A 12686-nucleotide genomic window follows, 5' to 3' on the forward strand; every position below is an offset into this window, starting at 1 on the left:
GCCCTTAGCATGATCCCAAGAATAGCCTGAAGATGAATGGGAATGCTGGATCCACAGATGAAGAAAGGGCCAGGGAAGGAAAGGGCTCCAGTGCTCTCAGGGAGCTGAAGATGATTGACATGGGAGTCCTCCCAAGTCCTGCACTTCCAGCCTCACCAGGCTCTCACACGCCCTGACCACTGTTTGTGACACAACACTTCTTGGTTGCTCAGCACCAGAAAGGGTGGAGGTGTCTCTGATACCTCTCTGTTGTTGCTGGTTTTCTGTCACTTTACTCCATGCATCCATCCATCATGCATCCATCCATCCATCATGCACCCATCCATCCATCATGCACCCATATACCCATTCATCCATGCACACATCCATCCATCATGCATCCATCCATCAATGCACACATCCATCCCACTTTTCATTCCTTCAAGTTCTCTCTACACATGTGCTGAGCACTAGCGTGAGTGTGGGATGTAGTGTATTTGAGAATATTCACAGTTGAAGGGTCTTTGTGGTAGTGCAAAAGACACCCACCTAGCCCGTGTGTGCATTTGTGATCACCCGGCACCCTTTAGATCCCAACAAAGAGTACACATTAATACTGTGTGTCTACAGTCCCAAGGCTACACTGCGCGCTTACTATGCTGGCTTGATTACAATCCCACTCTACGATGGATGTCACAATTGCCTCTGATAAACAAACGGGAAAAGCAGGCTGGTAGACACAAGGTCATACGGCTTGTACACAGCAGGCCAGGAATCTGAACCAAGCCTTTTATCAGGAAGTAAAACCCAGAACTGCCCTGACTACTGCACCCTGTACAGGGAGACTTCAGTGTGTGGTGGCTGAGATTACAATAAACTAAACAGCGTGTCCAATTGCTTCTGGGTGTGTAGGCAGGAAGCAACTGCCATAAACTAAAAACCGAGAACTCATGGGTCTAACCAAGATGGCTTCGTTTGAGCATATTCACTGAAATGTGAAATATAACCTTCTAGGGCCCTCTGGAAATGTCCTCGTCACTGCAGGGCCACTGGAGCTTAAACAGGATTTCTGCATCTCATGCATGTTCTCAACAGTGGAAAAGAGAAAGAGTAGAAATTAAGATTGTCCTATGAAAGAGACACGAGGATGCCCATGTGTATAAAAAGAACACTATACTAAAAGCAATGGGTCCTGTTTTTAGATCCAAGCTGTGTGACCTGAGACACCAGTTAACCTCTCTGGTCAATTTCCTTGTGTCAGCAATGAAGAGACAGTGATGGGTCTATCTTAATGTATCTTTTTAAGATTAATGAATGCTGTCTCGAAACAACAACAACAACAACACAAAAGATTAATGAATGTACTCTGCCGTCACTGGCTATAATGTAAAGGCCATTCCCTTTATGGTCCTGTTTATAAAAAGGTCTTTCATGCCGGATTTGGGTATGAGTGTACTTTGGAAATCATGGTTATCATATACAGAAGTATTCCGTTTGCCACTGAGACACTGGCAGACCCTGTTCCTTAAATGTAACACTGCTCTCAGGTTCTGGAGTCCCAGTTGAAATGTCCCCAGGTAGGATGGTCTTGGGGAGTTCTGTTCCCCTCTGCCTCTCACCATCCGTCACGTTAGGTTTACAGGTGAGCCTCTCCCCACAGGTCACAGGCTTTCAATGCTTCCCTCCACACTGCTCTTTCTGTTCCTCAAAGCGTTCAAACACCGGGCTGCAGGGCTGGGGACCCTGGGGCCTGCGAGCACAGATAGAAGCCGAGTCACTGCAGCGTCCCAAAGCCCCAAGCTAGTGCTGAATGGAGGCCAGAGAGGGCTCCACCTGTAAATGCGTGGACAGCACGGGCTGCTTGCCATCAATAAGGATGAGTTTCTGACCCAGGGAAACACCGCACCCAAAACATCCCGGCAGGACCACTCACCACTGCACCTGCGTGATCCACTGGCTCATTCGATCCATCACTGATTAAATTCTTTCTATGTGTTAAGATCTGCATTTGCAGGAATAAATAACCTATGCCCTACATCCTCAGTCTGAATTCTAGGGCTCAAGCAGGGGAGACAGACAGACAATAGGAACAGACAATTACAAAACACTGCAGTAAATACAAAATGAAGAAATCAAAACTGGGCATGGTGGCATATGCCTTTATTCCCAGCTTTCAGGAGACAGCGACGGAAGATCCCTGAGTTTGAGACCATGGTTTAAGCAAAGTGAGTTCCAAGACAGCCATGGCTACACAAAGAAACTCTTGTCTTGGAAGAAGGAGGAGAAGGAAGAGAAATCAGCCATGGTGGCCAGGGCCTGTAATCGCCATACTAGAGAGGTGGAGGCAGGAAAATGGAGAACTTGAGGACAGCCTGGGCTATACAGCAGGGCCCTGTGGAGAATGAGGATGTGGAAGCTAGTACAGGAGAGCATAGAGGTGTGGTCCTGCCTGACTCAGGAGCAGCCTAGTCAGGTGGAGGAGACGTTCCAGCAAAGCTGTAAGGAGGGAGCTCAGGGTTAGTGTGAGAAAGGCATTCCAGGGGACCACAGGCGTGGCAAGCCTGACAACATTCCTGTGGGGTGTGGAGACAGGAGGGATAGACTTGACTTGGAACGAGCATTCGACACCCAAAGGGTCTTGCAAATGGAAACGCCCAGCCTGCTGCTTGAGCTTTGTCCCCGGGGTGTGGAGGAGCAACACCTCAAAGGTTCGAAGCACCAGTGACTACATTTCTGCATCTTCCATTCAGAGACTGTCTTTGGGGGTGATTCAGGATGTCTAAGAGCTCCCGGGCTGCCCAGCTGGGCTAGTGCCACCCTGCTTGACTCATTGTTATAGGCCAGTGCTGAATTGTCAGCTCCTGCCTCTAGACCTCCTGGTCATGCTGACCTCATAAGGTGATGTGTACACAAAAGGACTTGGCCACAGGAACTTCTTGGAAGCAGCTAGAAGTACATCCTGAGCCATGAGCAGGACCTGCAGTGGGGCACTGGCTGAGAGGCAGGTCTTGGAACAGAAGCACACAGGGCAGCCTGCTGCAGTGGCCTAGAGGCACCTGCACTTCTCCCTTTCCCTCTGCCTTTCCTTCCCTTCAGTGTTCTTTGGCCCCTCGCTGACTTCAAGGTAGGACACTGTGGAGCCCACCATCTTACAGGGAAAAGCAGCCTCGGTTCTCAGCTTTGTTTGTTTGTTTGTTCTAAGTCTCCTATACTCCAGGCTAGCCTACAACTCAGTCTGCGACCTGAGAATGACCTTGAACTTCTGACCTGAATGCTGAAATTGTATGCAGGAGCCCCATTCTATGCAGTGTTGGGAATAAAACACAGGGCTAAGTGAATGCCAAACACTCTATCCATTGAGCCACAGTCCAACCCTCTGGAACTTTCCAGAAGTCAGGACTCTTCACAGCTCCAGCTGCCATTGGAAGCTATTCTCTCAGCTCTCCATCTGGATCTCTCAGCCTTTCCCGATTACTCCACCCAGGGTCTCCACAGCCTCATTGTCAAACCCTGTTCCCCTATGAATCCTTAATAACAGGTCCCCGGCTCTGCCTAAGTCTCCCTGATGAGTCCTTGCCCTGCCCCTCCCTCCCATGACTCCTCTTTATTCTGAGTCCTTGGTTCCAGGGCTTAGGATACAGTATTAGCTTACCTGCCCCAATCATTCCCAAGTCATGATCCAAGAATCTGCCACGCCCACCTCACACAATGCCAGGCTGGTATTTTCTTCTTCCTCCTCCCTCTCCCTCTCCTTCCTGAACATACCTAATTCTTCCAGTCTCAGCAACAAATGCCAAGCAGACCCTACAGCTTTCTGCTATCACCTTACCGATGCATTAAATCCTCCAGAACTCTGTTTACCTTGGTTAAATGATGTGTTTTTGTGAACAGCACAAGAGCAGCTAGTACTTATGTGTCCTGCACCTCTGGGGACATGAACACAGAGTAGCTCACTTAGCCCCTCTCCCTCGCCCCCATCATCCTGTTATTATCATCCTGCGGTCCTCGTCAGTCAACAGCGAGTCTAGAGGAAGCAGGCTTTGAATGCACACAGGCGGGCAGCAAGTGGTCATCAAGTGCATTCAGAATTCTCACGGCTTCACCGGCTGGATGTTCATCCCCTCCAGATGCTAGCAAGCTCCTTGGTGAGAATGGACTAGGTTGCTGCTTTCTTCCCAGGCCCGGGGAACATAAAGAACTCGGGTTCTAGGGGTACACTAGGGGAATGTAACTCTTTTTGCCGGCCTGGCCTCACAGGTCCCGAGATCAACAAACTGCTGGAAAGATGTAAGGAGGTAATATTGGTGCAGACTGCCTGAAACCTTCCTGGCCAGGATGTGGTAGCTGGAAATTGATAGAGAAACAACCCACACCTTCAGGCGGAGCCACCTGAAACGCTGAAGCTTTGTAAGGATGGCCATCAGGAACCAAAGGCTGTGGGCATGCAAACCTGGAAGGCTGGGAGGAGATCAGAGAGAGGCAGGACAGGGTGTTGCGGCAGAGTCCTGGCAGAAGAGAGGCAGTCAGCAGGTTCTGCAGGGCCCATAGAGGCCTTTCTGAGCGCTTGATCCCTGCCTCCAGACAGACCCAACACTGTGAAAGGTCACATGATTGCCAATGGTCTGATAATCTACAGTTATGAAGAGTCAGTACAAACTAGTTTGCGCCTCCTCGGTGGTTACTACGCCACTGAGCTTCTCAAAGCCCAGCGCTCTCACAAGCTTTCCCCTAGCCTAAAGACCAGCTCACCTTACCAGCTTGGGAGGGTGGGGTGGGGGGTCTTCTGCAAGCTCCTAGGCCTGTAAAATGGGGTGAGCTTGCCCATCGCCCCAATAAATGCTGTGGAGAGGACAAGGGCGCGCCTGGGAAGCTTGAGCTTCCCGCGATCTGCCCGGATCCCGAGGGCTGCCTCCTAGTTCATCACATCTACTACCCAGGAAACCAACCAGACACTGCAGGCGTCTGCGCCCACAAGGAGGGAGGGCCATCTCCCTAGGGGACCTCCCGCCCCTGCGGCTCAAGTGTCAACTCCCACCGGCAGGCTGCCGAGGGTGGTGGGGGGGCTGAATCTCGGGTCCTCTGTCCGGCCCGTCTCCCACTCCCATCCACCCTACCCCGGGGCCGAACCCTGCTTACCTGCGGCTCAAGCAGCCCGCGCTGCTCAGCACTGAGAGGCGCGGGGCGCGCGGCTCGGAACGCGGAAAACACGGGGATGCGGTGGCCGGGGCTGTATAGGGTAGCAAAGCGCTCGGAACCCGCGAAGCGCTGACAGATCCTCACGTGCGCCTCGGTCTCCAGCCCGGCGGGCGGGGTCCCCGCATAGAAGAACCGGTCGCACTCACCGAAGCCTGCTTGAAGCGGGGTCAGCAGCCGGGCCTGTAGCAGCCCCGCCAGGGCCAGGAAACCGCCCAGCGCGATCCAGCGCGCACAGCCCATGGCGGCCTCTGCGCGGCCGGCCGGGCGCCGCAGGAGCAGGGAAGTCCGCGCTGCCGCTCAGCCGGGGCGGCTCCGGGCCAAGGCCGCGCCCCTTCTCCGCCTCCACCCCGAAGATGGCTGCAGCGTTCCGCCCGGCTTTCTGCGGCTGCACCCGCGCGGGGAAACTGGTCCCCTGCCGCGTTGCTGTTGGGTGCCAGACCTACTGCCCCCTCCGAGCTGGTCTGGCCTAGTCCGAGGGTCGGTCCCCCGCGCTGGGGCTGAGAAGCCAGGGCTTGCTCGCACTAGGGCCCTCCGGGATGCTCAGGGGTGGGAGATGCCCGCAGAACAAGTCTCATTAGAGCCTTCTGCATCAGATCCTGGGTGGTGGTGGAAACGGGTTTAATCCCAGCACCTGGGAGGCAGAGACAGGAGGATCTCTGTGAGTTCGAGGCCAGCCTCATCTACAGAGTTAGTTCCAGAAAAACCAAGGCTGTTACATAGAGAAATACTGTCTCGAAACAAGAAAAGAAAAGAAAAGAAAAGAAAAGAAAAGAAAAGAAAAGAAAAGAAACAAACCCGGTTAAAGCCAGTCGTGGTGATAGAGGCAAAGGGGATCCATAATTCAAAGTTAAACAGGGCTCTATAAGACCCTGCTTCAAGTAAATAAATAAATAAATAATCCCCGTTAAAGGAAGTTCCTCGGCTGACAGCACAGCCCTGCTGTGGTTTCCTTGGTGCTGGGGCTGGACATCAAACTGAAACTCAGAAGGGAAAGAGACCACCAACACCCTTTATTCCTCCCACCGTTTATATGCCCGAGATCACTCCTGCCTCGGGGATTAGTACAGTGAGAGCAAACAAGAGAAGGGTGTCTGCGTGGTGAGTACGGCCCAGAGGGAATCCAGCTTGTTAACAATTCAGAAGGCATGCTATTAAAAGAATCCCTGAAAACACCGTGAATTCACCGCGTGACTCCTACAAGACTTTAGGCTATAGTCTACGGAGAGGGCCTGATAATCTGCAGTCTGAACAGGACAACAGGAGAAATGCAGCCCAAGCTAGGGCGACTTTCCCCAGAAGGCTGGTGACATACAGAGCAGAGGAAACCGGCAGGAGTGCAGGTGGCTTAGTGGGTGGAGTGCTTGCCTGGTGTGTAAGAAGGGGGGAGTCCCATTCCCAGTACTGTGTAAACTAGCTGTGGTAGCATGCCCATAGGGAAGTAGAAGTAGGGGGACCAGGAGTTCAAAGGGGGATTGGGTTTGAAAGCCTGTCTCAAAATTAAATTACTAATTAATTAAATTTTAAAATAAAAGGTAATGACTAGTTGCTGATTTAAATGTTTTCTCTGAGCGACTAATGGATTATAACCTGAAGTTTGGAAAGAATACTATATATTAGGCTAATGATCCAAGCACGGTGACTCGGGCTTGTAATCCCAGCACTAGAGAGGAGGGGCCAGGAGAAATGAGAATTTAAGAGCAGTCTAGACTACATAGCAAGACCTATGTCAAAAAAGTCAAACTAAACAAACAAAAACTATTATCTAAACTTGGGTCTTTTGGTCATATTTCTGGGAGAGACTGGGGTGCTCCAGAAGGGATGAAAGCAACCAGGCTGGGGGGAAGGTTTAGTGGTCATGGTGGCTGCCACGGTGACTAGACTAGGGTGTGGAGGATCAGATACAAGGACTATCTGAGCGTCTATTTGAGTTTGATGCACAGAGCTGGGGTCAAAAAGCAGGGCACGGTGTCACAGACTTGTAATCTCATGCTGGGGAGACAGATGAAGGTGGGTCCTTGGGGCTTGAAGGGCAGCCTTGCTTATGTGGTGAGTTTCAGGCCAGTGAAAGCAAAGTGAACAGCTCCTAACAGGGTGGGGAGGTACAGAGCTGATTCAAATACTGATTGCTCATTCCAGGGAAGACTGGCTTAGCAGCATCCAGGAATGCTCGGGAATGCCAGCTTGTCTCTGTTGTGTTTTGCCTTGGTTACTCTGAGTCTCTTTCCTTCTCCTCGGACTGCTGACAGAGGAGCAGCTGTGGCCAGAGTTCTAGGTTTCTCTCCTCACAGCCAGACAGCCCTAACACCAGTCCAGAGCGTCCAGCTGCGGCCTGAGGAAGGGATGGTGGCTGAGGTGAAATACAGTGGCATCAGTGGACATGTCTGTGCTTTGGGTTTCTAGCCCAAGCTGTTTGGAAATGTGAGCCTGCCTCCCTTGCCCCCGTACTGTGACAATGGCATCCTACGACCGCACTGAATGAGCCAGGCCCTCAGTGCCCAACTCCATCTACTCTCCTTTGCAGATGCGGTGACTTCCTGCCCCTCTACTCCCACGTTCTCCAATCACTCTTCCTAAGCCTGCGGATAAGACCAGCCCGCTGCTGGTTCCACCGCCACTGCCCCTCTTCCTTAGGTTCCCTTCCTCTTACCGCTCCCACCTTGCACCCTGAGAGCTGTTCAGTTTCCTGCAGCACAAAGAGGCCACATTCTCTCTCCTTTTGCTTGCTTTCCCATGAGTCTGCCCTACCCCCTATCCACTTCACACCCTCAAGCCATTCACCTCCCTATAAGCTCATACCTACCCCACCACCCACACACAGCTTGAGGTTAATAGGCCCTTCTGATTGCACCTGTTAAGCCCAGCACTGCCCCCTTGACCTGTGACCCTTCTGATGGTCGTGTTAAGCCCAGCACCTTCAGATGTGAACTCTGTACCTGTTTTAAAGTCAAATTCCAGCGAAGGGAGAATGAAGGAGTAAGGACAGGAGGGGCAGAGAAGAAAGACCTTTTCCTACTGCTCTTCGTTTAGGCTTTTTCACTTCCATTGTTCTCAGAATGCCTCTTTTCCCATTTATTGTATGTGTGTGAGCGTTGGCCTGCGTGTGGTCTGAGACCACTTGTGCACCTATTTCCAGTGGAGGCCATCAGAGGCCGTTGGATCTTAGAGCTGGCATTAGAGACAATTGTGAGCCACCATGGAACACTGAGAGATGCACCTGGGCCTCAGTCTCAGAACATTTCTTCTCCCACCCACCCCCGTCTCTCTCCAGACTTGATTCACTTTATTTTTCTTGTATGAAAACCCTTCTGTGGTGGCCACAGCTGGAGCTGGGGCCTCTGAACAGAGACTCTGGTGTGGTTTTCACAAGATGCTCAGTGAATTCCTGATATGGAGCCGTAGAGAATGCAGGGACAAACCGATGAGCACACCTGAGCACTCCTGTACGCTGCTAAGACGATCTTTCCAGAGGTCGGGATTCAGGTAGCTGTAGATCTTGGAGATAATGTCAAAGGTGGACTTGGCAAGTTGCCCAAGGTGGCAGTGCAGCCCCAGGCTGATGTGTAGTGGTCATCAATACCAGCCATCATGGGTAGCTTCTTGGGTACAGGGGCAGAGACAACGCCAGGTCTCTGGGGACAGGGATGAATGCACCAGCACAGAGCCACAGTACCTGTCACCTTTCATGGAGCGGTGTGGGGTTTGCCAATCTTGTTCCCCCAGCAGCCTCTCCACACAGGCACAGTGGAAAGCTTGGCTGAGACAATGGGCCCTCAGAAGGCAGTGACTACCTCCTTGGAGCACTTAACACCAAGATCAACACGACCATCATAGTCCCTGTTAGGGACAAAAGCCTTGAACCTGTTCTGCTGTTTCTGCACTGGCATGATCTTTAGAACCCCATCCTTTAGGGATGCACCCAGGAAAAAGTCAATAATCTCCAATTCCTTAGTGGGCAGGGGGAGTGAGCAGATCTCCGAGGACTTGATCATTATGTGCCTGACCAGGTGGCCTAGCTTGGTGACTCCTTGTCTTCGGCTTTACCTCCAGTAGCCCTGTGTCCTTGACTAGGACTGTGGCCCCTAATCCTGGCCACCTCATGCTCTGGGCCCTCCTGTCATTCGCTATTTGAATGAAGAAGAAGAAGCCAGAAAGTTTCTTAACTGCCCACCACAAGCTGGTGAGTACACTAGCCGCTGGGTAATTCAGAGGAAGCGGAGCTTCACCTGGTTCCCACACTCCCCTGTAAACTCACTCCAGTGGTTTTCAGGGCCAGGTGGGCACCCCAAAGAGAAAGCAGAAGTCAGGGATGTACCAGAAGCTTCTGCCTGAGACCAAGAAGGACAGAACACAGGCTTCACAAAAGCCACAAAGCTCTGAACAATATCAGGGAACCACCACGTCACAGGAGCTGAAACGTGACAAAAAATACAGACAAGCAAACCTAGGCACAAGATATTTGGGTTGAGAAACTATTGCATGCAATGGAGCAGATGGCATTTAGTCAGACAGTTAGCGAAGGTGGAAACCAGCGTGTAAACGAGACATGTTAAAACAGGGCTGTAACTAGAATAGTCAGTCATTTCTAGGCCCCTGAGGCTGTGTCTTTGTCTCTCCTGTCTGAAGAGTCTCTAGCATTAAAGAGAAGCAACACACAATAAGGAAGTTAACCTAATTTGGGTTGGGAGATGCCTGGGAGCTAAGGAGTTCTCTTTTGGGTTGGAATTCATTCTTTCTCTTCCTGATAATGACGAACCTAGAAGCTTGGTTGGATCAACCCATAGGTGGGAGAGTTAGCTGAACAAGACTGTAAGAGATGCTTAAACAACAGGAAGAGAACAGAATGCTGCTCACCTGTGCCCAGAGCTGACGTGTGTTCTATGTATAGAACTCGGAATAATGTTCAAAGGTAGTACTGGTCAATAAATGAGTGCAGAGACTCGGGCCTACAGGATGGAAAAGTTACTGAGATGTTTCAGAAAAATATGTACTTCACACTTGAAAATAGCGAAGATGGTAGATTCTATATTTTTATCCCACTAAAAAGTTGAAACATAACAGTATTAGACAACTTCAGATCTCACAGGAGGGGTGCATGTATGTGTACACAACCCCCATTCTTCTCGTCTCCCTCCCCCATGAGGCTACAGTAAAAGAAACCATCATTAAATGGCTGAACCCTTCAGGGAAACTGAGCTGACATCTTTTAAAAGTAAATAGTATTAGCACTGGGAGATGGAAAATTGCTGGCCTCACAAGCAGGAAGACCTAAATTCAATTCCTAGAACACACACACAGATGATCTGTTTGGCGGCATGTTTATAATCCCAGTGCCGTGAAGCAAGACAACAGGGTTCTGGGGCTGGCTGGTCAGCCAGTCTAGGTCTAGCCTAATCAGTGAACACCAGGCCAGGGAGAGATCTGATTTCAAAAGAGACAATATTTCTGAAGTACACATCAGGTTGTCTTCCAACCTCCTCATGCACATTTACATATATGCTCATGCTCTCATAAGCATAAAAAATCAGAGAAGATTTAGCTGGGCGGTGCCTTTAATCCCAGCACTTGGGAGGCAGAGGCAGGTAGATCTCTGTGAGTTCGAGGCCAAGCTGGTCTACAAGAGATAGTACCAGGACAGGTTCCCAAAGCCACAGAGAAACCCTATCTTAAAAAAGCAAAATTAAACAAACAAAATCAGATAAGATTTAAAGCCCCTGCAGTAAATTCAGCAAGTAAATACTGAAGGAAAACCTCAGCAGGGGTTTCTTCCTGCTGCTGTGTGGCTCCAGCTCCCTTGCTTGCCGCTCCTAGTACAATACAGGAAATAATGCAACAGGAAGACCCAAGGCCGTGTCTTCAGATTGGGGTAAATGGCTTGGTTTCATTCTTCTACCTGAAGACTGTTAATATCACCCAGTCACTGGAAGCCATCTGCTCGGGCAGAAAGAGGCTGGTGTTCTGCCTCCTTCTACCCCATCCCATTCAAATGAACTAGTGGCTTTCTCCTACCGGAGGGAATGTGGGAAAAATTTACTCATTCAGTGCCAGGCTTGGTGCTACTCACTGCCGACACAGTGAATAAAATGTGGAGCCTAAAAGGCACTTTCTGGGGCTTTCGTTTAATTTTAGAATGACGAACTAACCTCAGTTGTGCCTAACTGGAGGATTTACACTGATTATTTAACTCCAGATCAAGACAGAACTGTTGGTGGGGCTGGAGAGATGACTCAATAGTTAAGGGCACTGGCTGTTCTTTCAGAGGACCTGGGTTCAAGTCCCAGGACCCACAGGGCTAATCACAACCATCTGTAACTCCAGTCCTTGGAATTCTGATGCTGTCTTCGCAAGCAAACTCATGGTGCACAGACAGATATGCAGTCTAAATATCCATACACATAAAAACAAACCACTATTTTTAAGGGTAGAATCGTTAGCCGGGTATGGGAGGTGTACTTATGGTTCCAGCTCAGGAAAGACAGCCAAGGGGAAGGAGAATCAAAGTACAGACCCCTTCCGCCTCAATCCCCAGATCCACTTGTTGGACCACATACTGGGCAGCATGGTGCTGGTACCTGAGTGGGAAATAAGAGCACTGTGGGAAGAAGGCAGGAGAAAAGAAAGTCCTAAGTGTTCGTGCATAGACCCTAACGGTTCACAGCCTGCAAACTCCTCTGACCTATTGAAAGGTCTGCTGAGGAAAATGAAAAGGATGGCAGACAGAGTCACGCCATGAAGCGAGACCAGTGATGGAGCCAGCCTGCTACCTGATTCTCCCGGGTCAGGGGTGACTAGACACTGACATTCCCACCACAGTCCTAAGTACACACATGAACTTCTGGACAACTGGCCTTTTATATTCCTGGTCCCTTCTCCCAAGAGCCCACCTACGTTCCCAATGCCATCCACACTAAAACTCCATTCCCCAGTCTTACAGGAGTCTGCCCCTCTCCTTGCCCAGTTCAGCACAAGGCCTGTTCCCAGCAGTAAGAGCCTGCTGTTGAAGTTGTCAGGCATTTGAACCCTTTGTTTCGGGTTTTTAATTTGTGCTGCATGTACCCAGCACCCAACAATGAGGGCATCTGTTACCAATCTATTATTAGCAACAAATGCCAGCCGCATCATTGTGTACAAAGAGAGTATTGAGAGAGGAACATTTGGTCACTTGCAGATACATAGCAGCCTGAAACAAGCAGCTTTGTACAGTGCTAGGACCCCAGGTGACACAGGGGCATGGAGGGGAAGAAAGGACAGAAGAGAGGAGTGTAACCTCCCTTCTTCCTTTCTGCTGTTTCCAGAGATACGTTCTGTACATCCTAAAGTCTGGCTACATATAAGGGAGAGAAGACCAGAGCAATTCTAGAAGGACACTCAGGCCACTTGAATTGGGAGCAGAGTCAGACGCACATGTTTGGGGGCTTGGTTTATGAACGGTGTGCTTTGGTTAAGGATCTACCAAGCCAGCCATCACAGACCAAGGTAAGTGATTGCAATGCTTTTGACAACATGGCTCAGAG

At 50.4% G+C, this 12686-nt stretch overlaps 1 protein-coding gene across 1 annotated transcript in view; it reads right to left on the bottom strand.

Moving 5' to 3' along the window:
- Window positions 1–5449, bottom strand: part of Endod1 (endonuclease domain containing 1) — a 28547-nt gene extending 23098 nt beyond the window's left edge. Inside the window, 1 exon segment of the mRNA XM_038322598.1 lies at window positions 5116–5449. Coding sequence (XP_038178526.1) covers window positions 5116–5415 — 300 coding nt within the window. The 5' untranslated portion in view covers window positions 5416–5449.
- Window positions 5450–12686: the final 7237 nt, after the last annotated feature.

The sequence above is a fragment of the Arvicola amphibius genome, chromosome 3 (genome assembly GCF_903992535.2).
Source record: "Arvicola amphibius chromosome 3, mArvAmp1.2, whole genome shotgun sequence".
In the NCBI taxonomy this organism is placed as follows: domain Eukaryota; kingdom Metazoa; phylum Chordata; class Mammalia; order Rodentia; family Cricetidae; genus Arvicola; species Arvicola amphibius.